The 26,462-nt window shown below is 48.4% G+C and overlaps 1 protein-coding gene and 1 pseudogene across 1 annotated transcript in view; both read right to left on the minus strand.

Moving 5' to 3' along the window:
• ccdc77 (coiled-coil domain containing 77) overlaps positions 1-26,462 on the minus strand; it is a 134,494-nt gene that overhangs the window by 69,605 nt on the left and 38,427 nt on the right. Inside the window, exon 5 of the mRNA XM_038780848.1 lies at positions 11,263-11,323. Coding sequence (XP_038636776.1) covers positions 11,263-11,323 — 61 coding nt within the window. The remainder of the gene's footprint in view (positions 1-11,262; positions 11,324-26,462) is intronic.
• On the minus strand, positions 5,924-6,949 carry LOC119955261 (annotated as a pseudogene).

Consider the following 26,462-nt stretch of genomic DNA (forward strand, 5'->3'; position numbering starts at 1 on the left):
TATCTAGGTTCTCTACTGAATTTAGAACAGGGGGTGATAAAGCGGTGATGTAAACACGGGTGCAGCTTTCGCTATTTTCCGGCCTACAAAACTGTACCCAGCATGTTTGTGGGTCACTTATGAGAGCCGGGAACGTTATTTTGGATCGCTAGATGAGGCGATGAACTTAGTTAAGGACAGGGGACTGGCAGGTGATGGAGGACATTGAACTTGGGGGTGAATAGTTGTGTTCTTGTTATGCTGTTAAATTTCTTTTCTCTTTGGGTTTTCTATGTTTTGTTTTCCACTGAACGGGCCGTTGCTCCGTTTTGTTTGCGGGTTAACTTTGTTCTTAATGGGGGACGGTGAGTGGAATTTTCTTCTCTGTATTTGTTGGGGATTGTGATGTGTTGCATATATGTGTGTGAGCGGGGGGGCGGGATAAATCAGTGGGGTAGGATGCTTGGCGCCATGGGCTGGTGCTACCAGGCTAGCTGGGCGGGCTAGATCGCAGAAGCGCAGTGCGAGCAGGTGATCAGTTTGTTGAGGGGGTTGGGATTGTTATTTTGTTACTGGTGGTGGTGGAGGGTGGTGAGGGTGGGGGGGGGGGGGGGGAATCTGCTGACAGGGGAGGGCCTGGCGCTTGGGGACAGATTGGGGGTCGAAGACGGTGGGCGCCTGAGGGCAGGCCTGAGGAGGCGAGGGACGTGGGCTGGAGGCTGGCCAAAGGGGTGTGGGCAGGGGGTGCACCCCCAACCAGGCTGATCACGTGAAACACGAGAGAGCTGAATGGGCCGGTCAAGAGGGCTCGCGTGTACGTGCATTTGAAGAGTTTGAATGCGGACGTGGCAATGTCACAGGAGACGCACCTGAGGGTAGTGGATCAGACTAGAGTTGGGCAATGTCATTTGGGGCCAGACTCTAAAACTAGGCGGGGGGGTAGAGATCTTAATCAATAAGAGAGTGTCATTTGAGGAAGGGAGCATAGTGGTGGAATCGGTGGGGTAGGTACGTTATGGTGAGTGGGAAGCTGGAGGGGATGCCGGTGGTATTCATGTATATCTATGCACCAAACTGGGACAACACGGAGTTTAAGAGGCGGGAAATGCCCTTAATGTTGGCGAGTCCACTACTGTTGCAGGCAGGGTATTCCACGCCCTTACTACTCTCCGAGTAAAGAACCTACCTCTGACATCTGGGCAGCAGGGTAGCATGGTGGTTAGCATAAATGCTTCACAGCTCCAGGGTCCCAGGTTCGATTCCCGGCTGGGTCACTGTCTGTGTGGAGTCTGCACGTCCTCCCCCTGTGTGCGTGGGTTTCCTCCGAGTGCTCCGGTTTCCTCCCACAGTCCAAAGATGTGCGGGATAGGTGGATTGGCCATGCTAAATTGCCCGTAGTGTCCTAATAAAAGTAAGGTTAAGGGGGGGTTGTTGGGTTATGGGTATAGGGTGGATACGTGGGTTTGAGTAGGGTGATCATGGCTCGGCACAACATTGAGGGCCGAAGGGCCTGTTCTGTGCTGTACTGTTCTATGTTCTATCTGTCCTATATCTATCTCCCCTCAATTTAAAGCTATGTCCCCTCGTGCTAGCCATCACCATCCGAGGAAAAAGGCTCTCACTGTCCACCCTATCTAATCCTCTCATCACCTTGTATGCCTCTATCAAGTCACCTGTTCACCTTCTCTCTAACGAAAACAGCCTCAAGTCCATCAGCCCTTCCTCATAAGATCTTCCCTCCATACCAGACAACATCCTGGTAAATCTCCTCTGCACCTTTTCCAATGCTTCCACATCCTTCCGATAATGCGGCGACTAGAACTGCACGCAATACTCCAAATGCGGCCACACCAGTTTTGTACAGATGCAACATGACCTCATGGCTCCTAAACTCAATCCCTCGACCAATAAAAGCTAACACAGCGTAAGCCTTCTTAACAACCCTCTCAACCTGGGTGGCAACTTTCAGGGATCTATGTACATGGACACCGAGATCTCTCTGCTCATCCACACTACCAAGAATCTTAGCATTAGCCCAGTACTCTGTATTCCTGTTACTCCTTCCAAAATGAATCACCTCACATTCTTTTGCATTAAACTCCATTTGCCACCTCTCAGCCCAGCTCTTGCAGCTTATCTGTGTCCCTCTGTAACCTGCAACAAACTTTTGTATGCCTCACACTGGGTGGATCTATGGGTGAGCAAGGAGGGCGGGTCAGTACCCGCAATGGAGATTGGATGTAGGACTGTTAGCGGATGAGGAAGTGTGCTGGCGGGTGAGGGAGGCCAGCCAGACCTTTTTGGAGATAACTTACACAGGGGTGGTATGGCAGCAATGTTATGGGAGGCACTGAAGGCAGTAGTTGAGGGGCTGGGGTGCTGATTTTGATTGTGGTGCGGGCTCATAGAAAGAAGGTGGAACAGGCAGAAATGGACAAATGGACAATCTGGTTAGAAATTCTCCAGGTGGACAGGAGGTACTCAAGAGGCCACGGAGGAGGGGCAGTTGAGGGAGCGACAGAGGCTGCTGATGGAGCTTGGTCTGATATCCACAGGGAAGGCAGTGGGGCAGTTGAGGAAGGCGAGTATGGGGTAAAGGCCTGTAGGATGTTAGCACAGCAGTTGAGGAAAAGGGAGGCAGTCAGGGAGATAGGACAAGTGAAGGATAAAGTGGGGGAAACACGATTTTGGACCCAGGGGGCTGAATAGGGAGTTCAAGGAATTTTACAGTCGGCTGTACGAGTCGGAGCCCCCAACTGGGGTGGAGGGGATGAGGGTTTGGAGTTTCCAAGTGTTGGTGGAGGGGCTGGTAGCCCCGATTGGGATTGTGGAAGTAGCAGAGGGATTGGAGGCCAGGCAGTCAGGCAAGGCCCTGGGACCGGACAGATACCCAAACAATGTCACAGGCTTAAATCTAATTGATCCTGAAGCGGGAGAAGGACCAGAACAATGCAGGTCATATAGACCAATCTCCCGACTGAATGTTGACGCCAAATTGCTGGCCAAGATTTTGGCCTCGAGAATAGAGGATTGTTTTCCAGGGGCGATAGGGAAGGACCAGACAGGATTTGTCAAAGGCAAGCAGTTGACAGCCAACGTTAGGAGGCTCTTGAATGTCATCATGATGCCCTCCGAGGGGAGGAAGGTAGAGGTGGTGGTTGCTATGGACGTGGAAAAGGCCTTTGCCCGGATGGAGTGGAAGTATTTGTGGGAGGTCCTGGGCGGTTTGGGTTTGGGCAGGGCTTTGTCGACTGGGTCCGATGGAGAGCGGACGAACCGGGTGAGTTTGGAATATTTCAGACTGAGCTAGGGGACAAGGCAGGGATGTCCACTCTCCCCACTGTTGTTTGCCTTGGCTGCAGTGCCACTGGCGATGGCACTGAGAGCGTTATGGGACTGGAAGTGGCTGGTCCAGGGGGGAGTGGAATACATGGTCTCTTTGTATGTGGACAACCTACTCCTGAATATTTCTGACCCGTTAGGGGGGATGGGAGAGATCCAACTCCTCTCCTCTACAATCAAATGCCTTACTGAAATCCATATACACCACATCCACTGCCTGACCTTCATCAATGTGTCTCATCACATCCTCAAAGAATTCAATGAGGCTTGTGAGACATGACCTGCCCCTCACAAAGCCATGCTGACTATCTTTAATCAAACTATGTTTTTCTAAATAATCATAAATCCTACCTCTCAGAATCCTTTCCAATATTTTGCTCACCACATACGCAAGACTGATGGATCTGTAATTCCCAGGGATTTCCCTATTCCCTTTCTTGAACAGGGGAACAACATTTGCCTCCCTCCAATCATCCGGTACTACTCCAATGGAGAGCGAGGATGCAAATATCGTCGCCAACGTCGTAGCAATCTCTTCTCTTGTTTCCCATAGTAACCTTGGGTATATCCTGTCAGGCCCAGGGGACTTTTTTTTTATTTTATTGGTTTTTTTTCCAGAAAAATTGGTCAGTTTAATACACAAAAAGTGAGATGGAAGTGAATTTTTTTTATAAAATCATCAGTTTTATACTTTGATATTATAAACCAGAAAGTTCTGAAAGTACACAGCAGGCTCAGAGTGGAGGGAGAGGAGGTGAGGAGGGAGGGTATAGGTGCAGGAAGGGAGGGGCTCAGGCTTGCAGAAGGGAGGGAGGGGGGGCGGGCAGTTGCAGGGACTGGGAGGGGGAGGGGGTGTTGGGGAGGGGGATGGGGTGCAGCCTCGGGGAGGGGATGGGTGGGGGGGAGAATGAGTCAGAATCTTGCTGCTGTCTGCATATCTCCAGAATTCTCCAATGTTCCTGACTTTTGTTGTTTACCTTATTTTGGGTGTGCTTATATTAATTAATTTAAACGCCACAAACAGTACGGTATGGATGATGCAGAGTTAAAGAAGATATATTTTTTTAATACACCACAGAGCTCACACTCTGCACCATTTTGAATATTGATCGGGCATTCCCCTCAAAGTGGCAGCATGGTGGCCTAGTGGTTAGCACAAACGCCTCACGGCGCTGAGGTCCCAGGTTCGATCCCGGCTCTGGGTCACTGTCCGTGTGGAGTTTGCACATTCTCCCCATGTCTGCGTGGGTTTCGCCCCCACAACCCAAAAATGTGCAGAGTAGGTGGATTGGCCACACTAAGTTGCCCCTTAATTGGAAAAAAAATTGGGTAATCTAAATTTATAAAAAAAAAAAGTGGTAACACTGTGGATGGTCCAACAGCTTCGCACTGACAGCACACACCGATCTAACTCCTCTCCTCTACAATCAAAAACAGTCTAATAAATACTCTGGCTTTGGAATACCCCTCACTCCCATATCAGGGGAGCTGGGTAAACCCTCGGACAACGTCTTGTCCTGGCTGTCCCCCTCCCCTTCAGTTGGGGGTGTGGGAGGAGGGGGGGGTGGAGTCCGTCCCGTTGGAAATGCCGAGTCCAGGGTCCCACCCATCACCAATCAGTACAAGAATCACCAGAATGTCCCCAGACCGCCACCCTGAAAATGCTGAAAGTCCCCCTCGAAAACAGCCTGTTCCCTATTCACCACAACCGCACCCCACCCCCACCCCCAGCTGGGGTCCTGGGTGGGTGGGGGAGATCCAGGGAGGGTGGATCATACAGATGTGTGGTCCACAGAAGGAATATATACAAACTAGCAGTGTGCTCCGAACTTTGACATACACAGTCCCTTCGTACCTTGGTGTTTGACTGATAAAAGATTATGAAGCCGAGATATCTGAAAATAGCAGCAGGGTAGCATTGTGGATAGCACAATTGCATCACAGCTCCAGGGTCCCAGGTTCGATTCTGGCTTGGGTCACTGTCTGTGTGGAGTCTGCACGTCCTCCCCGTGTGTGCATGGGTTTCCTTCGGGTGCTCCGGTTTCCTCCCACATTCCAAAGATGTGCAGGTTAGGTGGATTGGCCATGATAAATTGCCCTTAGGGTCCAAATTGCCCTAAGTGTTAGGTGGGGTTACTAGATTATGGGGATAGGGTGGAGGTATGGGCTTGGGTAGGGTGCTCTTTCTAAGAGCCGGTGCAGACTCGATGGGCCGAATGGCCTCCTTCTGCACTGTAAATTCCATGAAAAATGATTTGAGTTTAAGCAACCAGGAGATTCCCCTAAATTTCTAACATGTCAGAAAGTTTGTTTCAAACACACCGACTTCAAATGATTTTTTGGGGTTTTTTAAAATTTAATGCAACTTTCCCGTTGCTTTCTACTCTGCCCGTCTCGGATTCTGCTCCCAATCGGTTTGTTGTCATTGTTCTTAGAAATATTTTTAAGATAAAGATAGATAGTTTTTTGAATAATAGAGGGATTAAGGGTTATGGTGTTCAGGCCAGAAAGTGGAGCTGAGTCCACGAAAGATCAGCCATGATCTCATTGAATGGCAGAGCAGGCTTGAGGGCCTACACCTGCTCTTAGCTCTTACGTTCGTACGAGCCAGGATGGTTTCTCAGAGCCCGACACCTTCACCTTCACATTAAACTGTTTGAGTGTTTGTTATAATTGCTGTTGATTCCCCTGAAAAAAAGCGGAGATGGCATTGCGGAATAGCAGCAGCTGTTTGTGCATCACCTTCACCTTGTTCTTCAGAAATTTCAGCTTGATAGTGACATCATTGCGTAATCGCTCATATTTCGCCTTATGCACCAGGTACAGATACTGTGCCAAATCAATCTTCGGCAGTGTGAGGGAATCATGAGGTCCAGGTTCAGCTCCTCAAGGTCAGTGCGATAGGCATCGTACTCCAATCTGGCATTCTCAAACTGTTTGATGGTGAGGAGGGTGTCCTCCATAGTCTTATTGAAGAGAGTATTGATGCTGGATACAAAGAAGTTGATGGCTCCAAGCAGTGTTTCTCCATTCTTACATAGCAATTTCTGAGTGTCGGCATTGTATCCAAACTCCTCCTGGAGTTCTGGTGATTTCTGACTAAGATCAGAGAAGGACTCTCCCAGGGTTCGGTGTGTCTGAACCATGTTGTAGAACGGATTGGTGAGGGCGCGAGCAAGGCGCAGCACATTCTCGTATTTCCTCTTTGTGTCTCGCAGAACTTCAATCTGTGCCACCAGTTTGAGATCGACTGTACGAGAGCCTCGTCCAAACCTCTCTGAGATCATCTGCTTTGTGTACTTGTAGGTGTGTTGATTCCCCTCTTTCTCACAATGTCAAACTTCTCACCAGCAATCCCACAGGCAGGTTCCTCGCCACTCGTTACTGGGCCACTCTGGGACTCGCGAATGTTGGTGAATCCTTTGATTGTATCCATGGCGATTATCACTTCTGCTGTTCCTCCATAACCACCGGAGACAATACTGGTCTCATTTAGATTCGGGCCTGAAACCATCACTTGCTGAAGGTCCTGCTCTGAGCTATTGTCCTCTGGTAAACCGGCCTTGTCATCGTTACTGTTTATGGCAATTTCCATTGTAGCCGCCTTTCCCATGATTCCGTCTGTTATTGTTCAGATCGGCCGCTGTCCGGAGCGGAGCTGTCCGCAAGTGTCCCGTCTGTCCGCAGTGTCCGGAGCGGGGCAGCGGGTCAGACTCTGCTTCTCTCGGTCCAGGAGCCCAAACGGCCGCCGCCAGGAAGTCAGGCCCAGGGGACTTATCTATCCTGATGATTTTCAAAATTTCCAGCACATCCTCCTTCTTAATATCAACCTGCTCGAGTCTATTAACCTGGTTCACACTTTCCCACGGGCAACAAGGTTTCTCTCTCTAGTGAATACGGAAGGAAGTATTCATTTAGGGTCTCCCCCATCTCCTCAGCATCTAGGCACAAGTTCCCTCCACTATCTCTGATCGGCCCTACTCTCACTCTGATCATCCTCTTATATCTCACGCAAGTGTAGAACGCCTTGGGGTTTCCCCTGATCCTTCCCGCCAGGGCTTTTTCATGCCCCCTTCTAGCTCTCCTCAGTCCATTTTTGAGTTCCTTCCTGGCTAACTTGTAGAGCCGATTCAGATCCTTGCTTCCTCAACCTTACATAAGCTTCCTTCTTCCTCTTGACATCCAAGGCTCCTTCACCTCACCATTCCTTCCTCATCTCAGTGGGACAAAACTCCCAGCAAGTGCTCCTTAAACATTACTGTTGTGCATTTCCCCACTTTATGCTCCTCAGCTCCTGTCTAATAGCAGTATAATTTTCCCTCCACCAATTAAATACCATCCCATACTGTGTGTTCCTATCCCTCTCCATGACTATGGTAAAGGTCAAGGAGTTGTGGTCACTGTCACCGAAATGTTCTCCCAACGAGACATCGGACACCTGGCCTGGTTCGTTGCCGAGCACCAAGTGCAATATGGCCTCCCCCCTCGTCGGCCTGTCTACATATTGAGTCAGGAATCCTTCCTGCACACACCTGACAAAATCTGCTCCATCCAAACTATTTGCACTAAGGCGGTTCCAGTCAATATTAGGGAAGTTGGTCACCCTGACAACAACTCTGTTACTTCTGCACTTTTCCAAGATCTGCCGCCTAATCTGTTCCTCTAGATCTCTGCTGCTATTGGGGGGTTTATAGAAAACTCCCAATAAAGTGACTGCTCCTTTCTTGTTTCTGACATCCACCCATACTGACTCAGTAGACAAACCCTCCTCAACTACCTCCTTTTCTGCAGCCGTGGTGCATTCCCTAATTAACAGTGCCACTCCCCCTCCTCTTTTACCTCCCTCCCTATTCTTCTGAAAACATCTAAACCCCGGAACATCTAACAACCACTCCTGCCCGTGAAATCCATGTCTCTGTAATGGCCACAACATCGTAGTTCCAAGTACTGATCCATGCTCTAAGTTCATCTCCGTTATTCCTGAAACTCCTTGCATTGAAACAGACACACTTTAACTCATGTTTGGCTGCTCATGTTACTGCAGGGATGTCAGAGTGTGTGTGGAACCAGAGCTCAGCTCCACCCACACTCTGATAACACTGCAGTAACATGAGCAGCCAAACATTTCTTAAAGCGGCATTCTCATGACAGAAGTTACTGTGAAAAGCCCCTAGTCGTCACATTCCATCGCCTGTTCGGGGAGGCCAGTACGGGAATTGAACCCGAGCTGCTGCCTTGTTCTGCATTACAAGCCAGCTATTTAGCCCAGTGTACTAAACCAGCCCCTGTTTAGCTAAACTATATACCTTCTTTTTAAAATTTAATTTGGACCAAAATCTCACTTCTAATCTGTAAATGTATGTTTGACCATTATCTCCTTTTTTGTGGTCAATAAACTGATTATCTCAACTTAAGAAAGCTTGTTAAAATGGCTCATTTTAAATCATAACTATTAGGTCTGGGAAAAGGGTAGCCACAGGAAAAGGAATCCTGTTAGATTAAATCTTGTTGCTAACAACAGAGGGGATTAGATAACGACACAGAGCCAGTTCATCCCTCCTCGTCCGAGTGTGTAACAATTTGAGGGTATTCGAGCCAGCCAGTGACTAATTGAGGAGTCACACCCTGATCAGCAACATTGGGGAAATTCACCTTGGGGTGCTCAGAACAAAATGGGATGCTTGTCTGTAATCTGACCGATTTGGGGGGCTCGTGCTGATATTGTTCCCACAGATGGAGAACAAATTGGGAGAGTCAGGGTTTGGAATTTGTTCCTACAGACAAAATAAATGAATTTGAGTGGGGAAAGTAAATTCTTCCTTAAAACCAAGTTTACGAAACTGCAAAAAAGGCTTTCTGGAGTCTGTACTTTAAACTGCAAACATGTCCACCTTTGATACCAGTGCTTTATAGCAAGCAGAACCAGACAATATTACTGTGAGGATTTAAAAGTTCTGTCCCTCGAACAGTTAGTGAGGGACTTTGAATTAGAATTTTCAGCCGAAAGTCAAAAAACCCGAAATGTGAGAAGGGGCAGCAGTAGAGAGATTAAAATTGGAAAAGTGGAAGTTGGAATTTCAGGAGATAAAAAGAAAGGGAATTTCAGGAAGGAGCACAAAGGGATCAAAGAGAACTTCAAAGAGGCTCTATCCCCGTCACCCCACCTAACCCGCACATCTGTGAACACTAAGGGCAATTTATCATGGTCAATCCACCTAACATGCATATCTTTGGACTGAAGGAGGAAACCAGAGGAAATCCACGCAGACATGGGGAGAATGTGCAAACTCCACACAGACAGTGACCCGAGGCCAGAATTGAACCCAGGTCCCTAAAGCTGTGAGGCAGCAGTGCTAACCACTGTGCCACCCTAAAGGGAAATCCTGTTTGACAAATATATTAGTGTTTTTTTAAGGATGTTACAAGTAGAGTAGATAAAGGGGAACCAGTAAATGTAGTATACCTCATTTTCCAGAAGGCATTCAATAAAGTGCCACACAAAAATTTAATAGGCAAGATAAGGCTCATTAGGGGCAGCACGGTGGTGCAGTGGTTAGCACAGCTGCCTCATGGCGCCGATGTCCCAGGTTCGATCCCGGCCCTGGGTCACTGTCCGTGTGGAGTTTGCACATTCTCCCCGTGTTTGCGTGGGTTTCATCCCCACAACCCGCAGGGTAGGTGAATTGGCTCTGAATTGGAAATAATGAATTGGGTACTCTAATTTTATTTAAAAAAAGATAAGGCTCATAGAGTTGAGGGTAATATTTCAACATGGATTGGGGGATTGGTTAACCGATAGAAAGCAGAGAGTGGGCACAAATGCAGCTTTTTCAAGTTGGCAGGCAGTGAAGTACCGCAAGGATCAGTGCTCTGGCCTCAGCTACTTACAATCTGTATTCATAACTTAGATGAAGAGACAGAGTAATGTAGCTAAGATTGCTGACAATACCAAGCTGGTGGGAAGTTAGCTGTAGGGAGGACACAGTAAAGATATAAACAGGTTAGGTCAGTGGGAAATAAGATGGCAGGTGGAGTAGAATGTAGGGAAGTGTGAAGCTCTTCACTTTGGATTGTAAGAATAGAAAGCAGAAAGATTTTGGTGGAAAATTTGTTTAGTGTTGGTCTTCGAAGGGACCAACCTTGTATGTGTTCATGCAAGGAACCCAGAAAATTACCATGCTGGTTCAGTAAGCAATTGGGAAAGCAAATGGCTCGTTGGTCTCTATTGCTAGGGGATTGAGTACAAACGCAAAGAAGCCTTGTTATAATTGGACAGGGTTTTGGTGACGCCAAATCTGAAATACTGTGTGCAGTTTTGGTCTTCATATTTAACAAAGGATACACCTGCATTGCAGGTGATACAGCTATGGTTCACTAGTTTACACCATGGGATGAGGTCACTGTCCTTTGATGAGATGCTGAATAAATTGGGCTTACGATTCTCTGGTACTCAGAATGAGGGGTGATCTCATCTAAACCTGCAAAGATCTGAAGGGGGCTTAATGAGGTAGACGCAGCGAACGTTTCCACTCACAAGAGAGTCTAAAACATACAAGCAGTCTCAGGATAAAGGACCGATCATTTAGGATTTTGAGTGAACTAATTTATCATAGATTTTCAACCCAGAAGTTTTTGGATTCTCCATTGTTCAATACATTTAAATTGTGGATAGACAGATTTTTCGTTTCAGTTATTATAGGATATGGGGAGTGGGTGAAGCCCAAGATCAGTCATAATCATATCAGATCATACTGAATGGAGGAGAAGGCTTGATGGCCATATGGTTTACTCTCGCTCCTATTTCTTGTGTTTTGCTCCTTGCCCTAACTGACTGCTTGGCTGACAATAAATCGAGCTCTCAAGGGCAATTAGGGATGGCCCAGCCAACGATGCCCACATCCCATGAATGAATGATGGAAAAAAATAAAGATTAACATTTACCGTTCTTTGAAGATCTAGTTTCGGTGCATCCATGCTGCACAGTACGCTGGGGGACAGTGACCTGGAAAAAATGTAAATCAAGTTATTTTTTAGATATGGGGTGGTACCAGAAGACTAGAAAATTAAAAACATACACCCTTGTTCAGAAACAGCAGAGATGAATAAACCAGATAAATACAGTCTAATCCAGGGGTGGGCAAACTTTTCCGTGCAAGGGCCGCATTCAGAAATTCACAATTCACAAAGGGCCGCATAGTATATTAAGTAAAATAATTACTTCACCCGGTTATGATTGTGGGCGCCTCATATAGAACATAGAACAGTACAGCACAGAACAGGCCCTTCGGCCCTCGACGTTGTGCCAAGCAATGATCACCCTACTCAAGTCAACGTATCCACCCTATACCAGTAAGTAACCCAACAGCCCCCCCCCACCCATTAACCTTTAAAAAAAAATTTAAAAAAAAAAAAAAAAAAAAATTTTTTTTAAAAAATTTTTTTTTTTTTTTTTAATGACTTGGTGGGCCGCAGAAATACCTTTGGCGGGCCGCATGCGGCCCGCGGGCCGTAGTTTGCCCACCCCTGGTCTAATCAGTGCCTTCACTAAATAGAAAATTACCAGAGGGCAGTCAAGAACAAATTTATTTCTTACTCAGAGATGAATATGTTTCTAAGAGAAAATCAACTCAGACCTGGTTTGAGATATTTAATGAAATAACAGAAAGAGTCAAAGAAGGTATTAGCAGAGGTCAATCAGTGTTACTGATCCCCATTGGCATCCTTCGTCATCTAACTCCATTAACTCTTGCTAGCCGCCTCAATTACTACTTGCGTTAGTGAGTTCCACAGTGTAACTGAAGTCTGGGTACGCAAATACTTAATGGGATTTATTAGTGGCCATCTTTTATGTATGTTTTGTTATCCCCATCAGTGGAAATATATTCTCTACATTTATCCTATTAACGACTTTCATTATCTTAAAGGCCTCCATCAGGCCACCCTTATTTTCTCTCAAAAGCTCCAGCAAATTATTTGAATTCTGGAATGGTTACTACAGATTGGAAGGTAGCTGATATAACCCCGCTATTCAAAAGGAAGGTAGAGAGAAAACAGAGAATTATAGACCAGTGAGCCTAGCATGCATTTATGAAACGGAAATCATAATTGATAAATCTACTGGAATTATTTTATGATGTGTGTGGAATGGTGGATGTGGTTTATCTAGATTTTCAGATGGTTTTTGACAAGGTCTCACATAGCAGATTAATATGTAAAATTAAAGCTCATGGGATTACAAGTAGTGTCTGGAGATGGATAGAAAGCTAGTTAGCAGCCAGGAAGCAAAAAATTGGATTGATTGGCAGGCAGTGGCTAGTGGGGTGCCACAGGGATCTGAAGTTGGACACCAACTGTTCACATTATATATTAATGATTTGGAGGGGGGATCTAAACGTATCATAAAATTTGCAAATGATAGAAAGTTGGGTGGGAGGGTGAGCTGTAGGAAGATGCAGGAATGCTTCAGCGTGATTTGGACAGGCTGAGTGAGTGGGCATATGCATGGCAGGTGCAGTATAATGTGGATAAATGTAAGGTTATCCGCTTCGTTAGCAAAAATAGGACCGACCCCCTGAAAAAGCACCCCACCCAGGCCCACTCCCTCGCCCTATCTCCACAACCCCACCTAAACTGCACATCCCTGAACACTAAGGGAAATTTAGCCCAGCCAATCTACCTAACCTCAGCAACCTTGCACTGTGGAAGGAACCCGGAGGAAACCCACGCAGACACGATAAGAAAGTGCAAACGCCACACTGACAGTCACCCAAAGCTGAAATGAACCTGGATCCCTGGCGCTGTGAGGCAGCAGTTCCAACCACTGTGCCATCCTCGTGCATCACTAAGCGTGCAGGAAACCCCTGCCCGAACCTGAACTGTCCCAACACTTGCCACAAGTACTCCCATTTCACCCGATCGAACGCCTTCGCTGCCTCCTCCATATCCTGTCCATCTAGGGGCAACATTGTCACATTTAGCAATCTCCTGACGTTCACCGACAGATGAGGCATCTTTACACACCCCGTCTGGTTTTCCCCTTGCACACAGACCTCAATCCAGAAGGCCAAGATGGTTGCCAACAATTTGGCATCCGCATTTAGTAACGATTTCAGGTGATAGGACCCACACTGCTCCAGATCTTTATCCTTCTTTAATATTAGGGATATGGACGCCTGCGATAATGTGGGGGGGAGGGGCGAATCCCCCTTTCCCTCGCCTCATTATATGCCCTTACCAGGAGGGGCCAAGGTACCCAAAAATCTGATAAAATTCTACAGGAAACCCATTCGGGCCCGGGGTCTTCACTGCCTGCATTGCTCCCATTCCCTTTCATCACCTCCACATGTTCAATGGAAGCCCCCAGTTCCTCCACCATATCCTCTTCCACCTTGGGGAACTCCAACCCGTCTAGGAATCGCCGCATTTCACCCCCACTCCCACCCGGGTTGGGGGTTCCGATAAAACTCCTCAAATACCCTATTCTATGTCACTGGATCCAGTACCACTCTTCAACCTTCCGATCTCACTCGCCGCCTCCTGCTTCCTGAGTTGGTGGGCCAGCATTCTACTTGCCTTCTCCCCATACTAGTACACTGCCCTCTGGCCCTCCACAACTGTACGATTGCCTTCCCTGTGGACACCAACCCAAACTCCATCTGGAACTTCTCTCTCTTTCAGCTATCCTGTCTCCAGGGCCTCCGAATACCTCCTGTCCACCTGCAGAATCTCGTCCTCCAACCTCGTCATCTCTGCTGGTTCCACCTTCTCCCTATGCACCCGGATAGATATGAACTCCACCCTAGCCATTGCCTTGAACCCCTCCCATAGCGCGGCAGCCAGAAAGCCACCTATATCATTCAGTTCCACATACCCCCGAATAGCGGCTCTCACCCGCTCACACACCTCCCCATCCGCTAGCATCTCTGCATCCAGTCTCCACTGCGGGCCCTGTCCCCTCCCCCAGGTCCACTTACAAGTCCAACCAGTGCGGCGAGTAACCCGAAACCATGATTGCCGAATACCCGGAGTCGGCAATCCCTGCGAGCAGCGTCTTGTCAACCTCAAAAAAGTCAATCCGAGAGTACATCCTCAGCACATGGGAGAAGTACGGGAACTCCTTCCTCAGATTCCCAAACCTCCACGGATCCGCTCTCAATGAACCCCTTCAGCTCCTTCGCCGACACCCTTCCGAACTCAGGCTAAACCGGTCCAAACCTGATTCTATGACCATAGTAAAATCATGATCAACCGGTGCGAGTCCAGGTCCGCGATCTTCCCCAGCATCATGAACTCCAGAGGCGGGCAGGGGACAGCATCCCAAATTTCACTCCTTTCTTGAAGAGGGCAGCCTTCACTTGATTCAACCCAGCTCTCCTTTCACCAGGTCCATGCCCAGGTCCAGGTACACCCGGAGCTCATTGTTTTCTCAGGTGTACCTCATCTGCCTTGCCCACCGCAATATCTTCTCCATAATCGAGGCACCACCATCGCCCTCAGCGGCTCATTTGCCTGCAGCTTCCTCATCAGGGCCTTGTGCACCCAGTCGACCTCCAGGGGCCAGTCAAAGCCCCTCCGCCATCAACTACAGCACCTTGGCTACAAACGAGTCAGCGTCCGCTCCCTCGATGCCTTGAGACACCCCGACGATTTTTACGTTGTGTCTCCGGGTGTAGTTCTCCAGATCCTCCACCTTTAGCCCCTTCTGGGTCTCCCGCATCATTCTCCACGTGGTCAATTTCCGCTTTTAGTGGTTCCACCTGCTTGGCTAGGTCCTCCTGGGCTTCCCTCCTCTGCCGGCTGAACTTCTCATTTAAGAATCATAGAATTTACCGTGCATTCGGCCCATCGAATCCGCACCGGCCCTTACAAAGAGCACCCTACTCAAGCCCACATCCCTATCCCCATAACCCACTAACCCCCCAATTAACCTTTTTGGGCACCAAGGGCAATTTAGCACGGCCAATCCACCTAACCTGCACGTCTTTGGACTGTGGGAGGAAACCGGAGCACTCGGAGGTAATCCATGCAGACATGGGGAGAACGTGCAGACTCCACACAGAGTGACCCAAGCCGGGAATCGAACCTGGACCCTGGAGCTGTGAAGAAACTGTGCTAACCACTATGCTACCATGCTGCCCCCATCGACAATTGGGCTGGTAGGATTGACCCTTTACTATCCGCCATCTTCACCTGTGGCGCACAAAGAATTTCTTGCTCCCTTCTCAACCTACTTTTGGTCTGTGGATCCATCCACCAACACCACCAGTGGAATTTAACTTTCCCATTATTAATACCCCAGTCTCAGCCTTCTTCTCAAATATGCATTTTTCTCAGAATCTTTCTTTCTCTATAGACCAGTTTATCTAACATGTGGGAAAATGCTAGAGCTGACAGCAGGGCATTTAGAAAATGGTAATACAATCAGGCAGAGCCAAAAGTTTTCTGAAAGTAAAATTGAATTTGGAAATGTAATTAAAGTATTTTGAAGATGTGACAAGCTGGGCGGATAAAGGGGAACCTGTAGATGCAGGACATTTGGATTTGCAAAAGGCATTTGATAAGTTGTGACATAAATGGTTACCACACAAGACAAGAGTTTATGGTGTTGGGGAGGTGATATATTAGCATGGCTTACTAACAGGAAACAAATATTTGGGGGTAAATGGGACATTTTCAGGTTGGCAACTAGTGCAGCACCACAGTGCTGGGGTCTCAATTATTTACAAACTAATAATAATAATCCTCATTATTGTCACCAGGAGCTACAAAAACACTGCAATGATGTTACTCTGAAAATCCCCTAGTCGCCACATTCCAGCGCCTATTCAGGTACACTGAGAATTCAGAATGTCCAAATTATCTGACAGCACGTCTTTCAGGACTTGTGGGAGGAAACCCACGCAGACACGGGGAGCACATGCAGACTCCACACAGACAGTGACCCAATGCAAGAATCAAACCTGGGTCTCTGGCGGTGTGAAGCAGCAGTGCTAGCCGTGCCACCTATATTATCAACTATGCTGAAGAGACATAAGCAAATGTTGCAGCCATATTTTCTGATGATGCAAAGTTAGGGAAATAAGTTCTGAGGAGGAGACAATGGCCGGGATTTCCCGCTACTGTTTGCTTTGGTGGGTTTGGTGACGGGAGTGGAAAATATTACATGTGCAAAGTCGAGTTTTATGTTGATGTGAAAACTTACCGCAATCGTCCCCTCCCCGTCAGTGAGGATATTTAACGTCGGGAATTACTAGGGGGCATAGGTTTAAGGTGCAAGGTTTAGAGGAGATGTACGAGGCAAGTTTGTTTTTTTTTTTACACAGAGGGTAGTGGATTCCTGGAACTCGCTGCCGGAGGTGGTGGTGGGAGCAGGGACGATAGTGACATTTAAGGGGCATCTTGAAAAATACATGAATAGGATGGGAATATCATCATAGAATGTAAAGTGCAGGAGACCATCCGGCCCATCAAGTCTGTACCGGCTCTTGGAAAGAGCACCCTACCCAAGGTCAACACCTCCACCCTATCCCCATAACCCAGTAACCCCACCCAACACTAAGGGCAATTTTGGACACTAAGGGCAATTTAGCATGGCCAATCCACCTAACCCGCACATCTTTGGACTGTGGAAGGAAACCGGAGCACCCGGAGGAAACCCACGCACATACGGGGAGGATGTGCAGACTCCGCACAGTGACCCAAGCCGGAATCGAACCTGGGACCCTGGAGCTGTGAAGCAATTGTGCTAACCACAATGCTACCGGGATGCTAGAGGGATACGGACCCAGGAAGTGTGGAAGATTTTAGTTTAGATGAGCAGCATGGTCGGCGCAGGCTTGGACGGCCGAAGGGCCTGTGCTGCACTTTTCTTTGCTCTTTGTTTTGTTCTTTGGGAACAACATTCAATACATTTGCATCTCATTATTAGGCCGATATGTCAGAACTAAAAGATCCCATCAAAACGTCCATCCACGACGTCATTAAGAACGGGGCGAATCACAACTGGCTTCAGAAGGCGTACACCTGGTAAACAAACTTAATAAAAAAGGGGCAATTTTGCGTGGCCAATCCACCTACCCTGCACATCTTTGGGTTGTGGGGGTGAAACCCACGCAAACACAGGGAGAATGTCCAATCTCCACATGGACAGTGACCCAGGGCCGGGATTCGAACCCGGGTCCTCAGCAGTGTAAGCCCCGCAATCAAACTTACTGAGGGGAATTCGGAGCTGAGCACTCGCGCAACGGCTCCGCTTAATCAGGGGTTTGACTTGTGGATAGCGGGATCTGGCTCGGTGGATACCAGGTTTGACTCGGCCCACCGGGGTTGATTCCGAGGGAGACCACATAGACTTCTCTTAGAAGGGTCTCAGAGGGTAGGGACGCCTGGAGCAGTGAGTCATCACGGGCTGACGGTTCAAAGTAAATTCCAACACAGGTGGAGAAGGCAGACATGCTTGCCTTCATCGGCCAGGGCATTGAGTATAAAAATTGGCAAGTCATGCTGCAGCTGTATAGAACCTTAGTTAGGCCACACTTGGAATAGAGTGTTCAGTTCTGGTTGCCACACTACCAGAAGGGTGTGGAGGCTTTGGAGAGGGTACAGACGAGGTTTATCAGCATGTTGTCTGGTATGGAGGGCATTAGCAATGAGAAGAGGTTGGATAAACTCATTTTGTTCTCACTGGAACGACAGACGTTAAGGGGAGACCGGAAAAGTCTACAAAGTAATGAGTGGCATGGACAGAGTGGATAGTCAGAAGCTTTTTGTCAGGGTGGAAGAATCAATTATTAGGGAGACATAGATTTAAAGTTCGAGGGCAAAGTTTAGAGGAGATGTGCGAGGGGAGTTTTTTTTTCCCCCAGAGGTTTGTGGGTGCCTGGAATTTGATCCTTGATGAGTGGTGGAATCAAGTACGATAGTTTAAGGGGCGTTGTGACAAATACGTGAAAAGGGTGTATGAACAGGGCAGCGTGGTAGCCCGGATGACTGTCTGTGAGGAGTTTACTCTTTCTCCCTGTGTCTGCGTGGGTTTCCTCCAGGTGTTCCGGTTTCTTCCCACAGTGCAAGGATGTGGTTAGTGGATTGGCCATGCTAAATTGACCCATGGTGTCTGAAAGATTAGGTGGGGTTGTGGATTACAGGGATAGGGTGGAGGCATGGGCTTAAGTAGGGTGCGCTTTCCAAGGGCCAGTGACCCTTCGATGGGCCAAATTGCCTCCTTCTGCACTGTAAATTCTAAAAAAAAATTAGAATTTATGAGAACAGGTCCAATATCATTCACCATACAAACAAATGACGAAAGAGTTTGATGAAATCAAGAGAAATAGTGGATGCATTGGTGTCATCTTCCAAGATTCTGTAGACTCTTGAACGGTTGCTACAGATCGGAGGGTAGATAATGTAACCCCACTATCTAGTGGGGAAATTTCCAGAATCCGTTATCAAAGATTCTATAGCAGAGCACTTGGAAAACAATGGCAGGATCGTACAGAGTCAGCATGGGTTTAAGAATGGGGTATCATACTTGACAAATCTACTGGGAATTCTTCGAGAATGGAACTATTCGAGTTGACGAGGGGGAGCCAGTGGATGTGGTTTATTTGGACTTTCAGAAGGGTCACGACAAAATCTCACATAAGAGAGTGGCATGTAAAAGTAAAGCACATGGGAATGGGGGTAATGTATTGAGTCGGATAGAAAACTGGTTGGCAGACAGGAACAAAAAAAGAGTAGGAATAGAGCATAGTGGCAAAATGGCTAGCACTGCTCCCTCACAGCACCAGGGATCCAGGTTCAATTCTGGCCTTGGGTGACTGGCTGTGCTGAGTTTCACTTTCTCCCAGTGTGTGTGTGGTGGCATGATAGGGAGATATTAGGAACTTGGGTGGAGAAATGGGGTGCAAGATTTTTACAAGCATTTTCCAAATGGTAGGCAGTGATCAAGGGGATAGAACATAGAACATAGAACAGTACAGCACAGAACAGGCCCTTCGGCCCTCAATGTTGTGCCGAGCCATGATCACCCTACTCAAACCCACGTATCCACCCTATACCCGTAACCCAACAACCCCCCCCCTTAACCTTACTTTTAATCGGACACTACGGGCAATTTAGCATGGCCAATCCACCTAACCCGCACATCTTTGGACTGTGGGAGGAAACCGGAGCACCCGGAGGAAACCCACGCACACAGGGGGAGGACGTGCAGACTCCACACAGACAGTGACCCAGCCGGGAATCGAACCTGGGACCCTGGAGCTGTGAAGCATTTATGCTAACCACCATGCTACCCTGCTGCCCCCTAATGCCACAGGAATTGGTGCTCGGGCTCCAGCTATTCGCAATATAGATCAATGATTTAGATGAGGGAACAAAATGTAAAATTTCCAAATTTGCAGATGACACAAAGCTGGGTGGGAGGGTGAGCTGTGAGGCGGATTCAGAGAATGCTGTTGTGATTTGTACAAGCTGAATGAGTGGGAAAATGCATGGTTGATGCAGCATAATGTGGATAAAATATGGGGTTATCTACAAAAACAGAAAGGCAGGTTATCTGAATGGCTTTAAATTGAGAGGGCGAAATGTGCAACGAGACCTGGGGGTCCTCATACACCAGTCACTGAAGATAAGCATGCAGGTGCCACATAGTCTTTGACTGCTGTCTAACTCAGTCTTTTATATATCCAATGACCCTGTCTCCACTTAATTCTGGGGAAGAGAATTCCAAAAGCAAACAACCTTCAGAAAGAACTTTTTCCATGTGCCATGAGAGTGTCCCTTTAAGAAATGTTTTTGTCTTCTCACATGGCTTCAGTGATGTCATTGTGTGGGTGGAGCTGGGCTGTGACTCTGTGAGTTTTTACTTTCGCTTTGAGTTGTGATGGATATCAGGTTCGCTGCAGAATTCTGATTGAAATAAGGCAACAGAAATTAATATGACCAGTATTTTAATTCAAAGTGGAATAAAACCATTTCAGCTAAAGGTCGTCCAGAAGTCACAATTTGAAGGGATAAACTCCTAGCTGACTTCAAGGATCATTGGGACATTCCAAACAAATACAGGATAAGGAAATCCTTGCATTGACACACCGTAAATTCTCTAAATCACTCCCTCACAACTATAATTATTCAAAACACGAGGACAGGAACATTCTTCAGATAAACAATATGACAAATCTTTCCTTAACTATATAACTCTTGAAACTTAGAATAACACCCTTAAACAATTGTCTGTTTGACGATCTATATATCTAAGAAACATGGCAACATTGAAAAGAGACAGATCTCCATACGAGTCCCTCTTTGCCAATATATCTTAAGATACCTGACATTCACGCAGACACTAACATCATTAAAACATATATTGATGATAATACGTCAAATTAGCCATTTGGCTATAGGCAATTAACCAACAACAGAAACAGTCCTTGACATGTGTAGAAGATACAAGGAGGAGGCACTTTAGCAAAAGTTACCTCTCCCCTTCAGTACTACTGAAGGGAGAAAAGCTCAGTTCAAACCAGGTTGCCTCGTCAGACAAAGACCTTATGGTTTTGGTAAGTATGTTTCTGTTAAACTTCTTTGAAATATATTAGAAATTGATAGGGGATTCTTTACGATTTTCCATGTTTTAGATATCTCATTCTCTTAAGAGAGTAAGAAGTCTTACAACACCAGGTTAAAGTCCAACAGGTTTAATTCAAACACGAGCTTTCGGAGCGCAGCTCCTTCCTCAGGTGAATGGCGAGGTATGTTCCAGAAACATTTATATAGACAAAGTCAGAGATGCTGGACAATGCTTGGAATGCAGGCATTTGCAGGTAATCAAATCATTACTGATCCAGGGAGAGGGATAATCACAGGTTAAAGAGGTGTAAGTTGTCTCAAGCCCGAACAGTTGGTAGGGTTTTGCAAGTCCAGGCCAGATGGTGGGGGGTGGATGTAATGCGACATGGATCCAAGATCCCTGTTGAGGCCGCACTCATGTGTGCGGAACTTAGCTATAAGTTTTTGCTCGGCAATTCTGCGTTGTCACGTGTCCTGAAGACCGCCTTGGAGAACGCTTACCCGGAGATCAGAGGCTGAATGCCCTTGACTGCTGAAGTGTTCCCCGACTGGAAGGGAACATTCCTGCCTGGTGATTGTTGCACGATGCCCGTTCATTCGTTGTCGCAGTGTCTGCATGGTCTCGCCAATGTACCACGCTTCGGGACATCCTTTCCTGCAGCGTAAGAGGTAGACTACATTGGTCGAGTCGCACGAGTATGTACCGCGTACCTGGTGGGTGGTGTTACCACGTGTAATGGTGGTATCCGAGTCGATGATCTGGCATGTCTTGCAGAGATTGCCCTGGCAGGGTTGTGTGGTGTCGTGGTCACTGTTCTGAAGGCTGGGTAATTTGCTGCAAACAATGATTTGTTTGAGGCTGCGCGGTTGTTTGAAGGCCAGTAGTGGGGGTGTGGGGATGACCTTGGCAAGATGTTCATCTTCATTGATGATGTGTTGAAGTCTGCGAAGAAGATGTCGTAGTTTCTCCGCCCCAGGAAAGTACTGGACGACGAAGGGGAACTGTCGATCAATGAGTCGAGCGCCATATCCCGTTCGTACGAGAGCATCTTTCAGCATCTGTGGGTGGCTGTTACGCTCCTCCTCGTCTGAGCAGATCCTGTGTATACGGAGGGCTTGTCCATAGGGGATGGCTTCTTTAATGTGTTTCGGGTGAAAGCTGGAGAAGTGGAGCATCGTGAGGTTGTCTGTGGGCTCGCGGTAAAGCAAAGTGCTAAGGTGACCGTCCTTGATGGAGATGAGTGTGTCCAAGAATGCAACAGAATTTGGCGAATAGTCCATGGTGAGTCTGATGGTGGGATGGAATTTATTGATCTCATCGTGTAGTCGTTTCAGTGATTCTTCGCTGTGGGTCCAAAGGAAAAAAATGTCATCGATGTATCTGGTGTATAACATCGGTTGCAGGTCCTGTGTGGTGAGGAAGTCTTGTTCAAACTTGTGCATGAAGGTGTTGGCATATTGAGGTGCACATTTGGTCCCCATGGCTGTTCCATGCATCTGGGTGAAGAATTTGTTGGCAAAGGTGAAGACGTTGTGATCTAGAATGAAGCGGATGAGTTGCAGAATTGCGTCTGGAGATTGGCAGTTGTCGGTGTTGAGGACTGAGGCTGTTGCAGCAATGCCGTCGTCATGAGGGATGCTGGTGTAGAGTGCCGAGACATCCATTGTGACGAGGAATGTTCCTGGTTCAACTGGTCCATGGGTGCTGAGTTTTTTGGAGCAGCAGGGTAGCATAGTGGTTAGCATAAATGCTTCACAGCTCCAGGGTCCCAGGTTCGATTCCCGGCTGGGTCACTGTCTGTGTGGAGTCTGCACGTCCTCCCCCTGTGTGCATGGGTTTCCTCCGGGTGCTCCGGTTTCCTCCCACAGTCCAAAGATGTGCGGGTTAGGTGGATTGGCCATGCTAAATTGCCCGTAGTGTCCTAATAAAAAAAGTAAGGTTAGGGGAGGGGGTTGTTGGGTTACGGGTATAGGGTGGATACGTGGGTTTGAGTAGGGTGATCATGGCTCGGCACAACATTGAGGGCCGAAGGGCCTGTTCTGTGCTGTACTGTACTGTTCTATCTATTTATAAGTCCGTCGTGTCGCGACAGAAGCTGGGTGTACCTTGTATGATGGGTTTCAAGATGCCCTCGATGTGGCCAGAGAGGTTCTCACACAGGGTCCCATTGCCTGAAACGATAGGACGGCCTGGTATGTTGGCCTTGTGTATTTTCGGGAGGCAGTAGAGATCTCCAATGCGGGGATTACGTGGGATGAGAGCACGTAGGGTGCTCTGAAGGTCTGGATCCAAGGTCCTGATCAGTCTGTTGACTTGGCGGATGTGTTCCTTGGTTGGGTCTGCAGGTAACTGTCTGTAGTGTTCCTGGTTGTTGAGTTGTCGGTATACTTCTTTGCAGTAGTCCGTTCTGTTCAGTATGACGGTGGCCCCTCCTTTGTCTGCTGGTTTGATGACGATGTTGCGGTTGGTTTTGAGAGCACGGATGGCATTGCGTTGTACTTGGGTGACATTCGGGGCTGCCTTGTGAATGCGACTGATGAATCTTGCATTGACACGACTTCTGACGGCTTCAGCATACATGTCGAGTCGAGGGCAGCGGCCTTCCGGATGGGTCCAATTCAACACTTTCCTTTTCGTTTGCTGCACCGCAGATCTCGCGGTCTGCTGTTCCGGTTCATTGGTCGTCTCATTGGGTTCGCTGTCGGCCTCTTGGGGTCTGTGGAAGAATTCCCGGAGCCTCATTCGCCTGATGAATTCCTCCGTGTCTGCCGCGAGACTGATGGGGTCCATTTTGGTGGTGGTGCAGAAATTGAGCCCTCTGCTGAGGACTTCGATTTCGTTTGGTTGAAGGGTGAAGTCTGACAAGTTGACAATAGATTTCCCTGTATTGTTTTCAAGTGTGATACTGGGGGAGGCTTGGTTGCTGCTGGTGGTGATGCCGAGTTTCTCAAGCTTCCTGTTCTTGGTGTGCATATAGGTGGCATAGTATCGTTGTCTCACCTGTTTGGCGGTGTTCCGCAGCTGGTCTGCTGTGTCCTGAGTGCAAGTTGAGAATATGGCCTCGATCTTGGTTTCCAGGTTGCGTCGACTGCTGTAGAGCTGGTGTACGAGATGTTTGAGGACTGTGCCAGAGGTCGGCGGCAGAGTCTTTCAGCGTAGTCGGTGTTGTAGGTCGACTTGAGTGGGTTTGTGATCTGTAGCCCTTTCGGGATCTTGTCTGCTTTTTTGCATCTTTGTAGAAACTTAATGTCAGTGTCTATATGCGCGATCTTCCTGGAGATCCTCCAAGAAGATGAACATCTTGCCAAGGTCATCCCCACACCCCCACTACTGGCCTTTTTTTTTTTTTTAAATAATTTTTATTAAATTTTTCAAAATACAAACATTTTAACCCCCCCTACATTTACATTTAAATTATAACAAAACAAAGTCAAACCCCCCTACTTAACAAGAAAAAGAAAAAGAATCCCCCCCCCCCCCCCCCCCACGCGTCCCCCCCCCCCCCCCCCCCCCCCCCCGCCGGCGAACCGACAGTCAGACCAACTTATCATTTCTAGCAGCGTCCTCGGGCAGGCCTTGCCCGTGCCACCGCCGCTACCGTACTTCCTTCGTCGTTTTCCCCCCTCCCCCCCCCCCCTCCCCCCCTCCCGCCCTCCCCTCCCCTCCCGGGTTGCTGCTGTCATGGCCTCAGTTTCTATCTCTGATCCAAGAGGTCTAGGAAGGGTTGCCATCGCCTGGAAAACCCCTGCACCGACCCTCTCAGGGCGAATTTGATCCTTTCCAATTGGATGAAGTTTGCCATGTCGTTTAACCAGGTGTTAACACTCGGAGGCCTTTCGTCCCTCCACTGAATCAGGATCCTCCTCCGAGCCACCAAGGACGCAAAGGCTAATATTCCAGCCTCCCTCGCCTCCTGTACCCCCGGTTCCACCCCAACCCCGAAGATCGCAAGTCCCCATCCTGGCTTGACCCTGGACCCCACCACTCTCGACACCGTCCCTGCCACCCCCTTCCAGAACTCCTCCAGTGCCGGACATGCCCAAAACATATGTGCATGATTCGCAGGGCTTCCCGAACATCTAATACACCTGTCTTCACCCCCGAAAAACCGACTCATCCTTGTCCCCGTCATGTGGGCTCTATGCAGTACCTTAAATTGAATGAGACTTAGTCGCGCACATGACGACGACGAGTTAACCCTCTCCAGGGCGTCTGCCCATGTCCCGTCCTCTATCTGTTCCCCCAGCTCTAACTCCCACTTATCTTTCAGCTCCTCTACTGGTACCTCCTCCACCTCCTGCATAATCTTATAGATGTCTGAGATCTTCCCCTCCCCGACCCAGACCCCTGATAGCACCCTATCACTCACCCCCCTGTCGGGGAGCGCGGGGAACCCCGCTACCTGTCGTCTGGCAAATGCCTTCACTTGGAGGTACCTGAACGTGTTCCCCGGGGGGAGCCCAAATTTCTCCTCCAGCTCTCCCAGGCTCGCAAACCTCCCCTCTATAAACAAGTCCCTCAGTTGTCTAATACCCGCCCTCTGCCAGCTCTGGAATCCCCCTCCTGTGTTTCCCGGCGCAAATCTGTGGTTCCCTCTTAGTGGTGCCCCTATCAGACCTCCCACTTCCCCCCTGTGTCGCCTCCACTGCCCCCAGATCTTGAGGGTGGCCGCCACCACCGGGCTCGTGGTATACCTCGTGGGAGGGAGCGGCCATGGTGCCGTTACCAGTGCCCCTAAGCTTATGTTGCCGCAGGACGCCCTCTCCATGCGCTTCCAGGCTGCCCCCTCCCCTTCCATCATCCACTTTCGTACCATCGATGTATTTGCCGCCCAGTAATATCCGGAAAGGTTGGGTAACGCCAGCCCTCCACTATCCCTACTCCGCTCCAAAAAGACCCTTCTAACTCTCGGGGTGCCATGTGCCCACACATACCCCATGATACTACTCGTTACCTTCTTGAAAAAGGCCCTGGGGAGGAAGATGGGCAGACACTGGAACAAAAACAAGAACCTCGGGAGGACCGTCATTTTAACTGACTGCACCCTCCCTGCTAGCGACAGCGGCACCATGTCCCACCTCTTAAACTCCTCCTCCATCTGCTCCACCAGTCTGGAAAAGTTCAACTTGTGTAGGGTCCCCCAGTTCTTTGCCACCTGCACCCCCAAATACCTAAAACTTTTAACTGCTCTTTTGAAGGGGAGCCTCCCAATTCCCTCCCCTTGGTCTCCCGGGTGTATTACAAAGACCTCACTTTTCCCCAGATTTAATTTATATCCCGAAAAGTCCCCGAACTCCGCTAGTATCCCCATTACCTCCGGCATTCCCCCCTCCGGGTCTGCCACATACAACAACAAATCATCCGCATAGAGCGAGACCCGATGTTCCTCCCCTCCCCTTGTCAGTCCTCTCCACCCCCCTGAACCCCTCAGTGCCATCGCCAACGGCTCAATCGCTAATGCAAAGAGTAAGGGAGATAGGGGACATCCCTGCCTAGTACCTCGATGGAGCCCAAAATATTCTGACCTCCTCCCGTTTGTTACCACACTTGCCATCGGAGCTGAATAGAGCAG

This window comes from Scyliorhinus canicula, chromosome 20 (genome assembly GCF_902713615.1).
Source record: "Scyliorhinus canicula chromosome 20, sScyCan1.1, whole genome shotgun sequence".
NCBI lineage: Eukaryota > Metazoa > Chordata > Chondrichthyes > Carcharhiniformes > Scyliorhinidae > Scyliorhinus > Scyliorhinus canicula.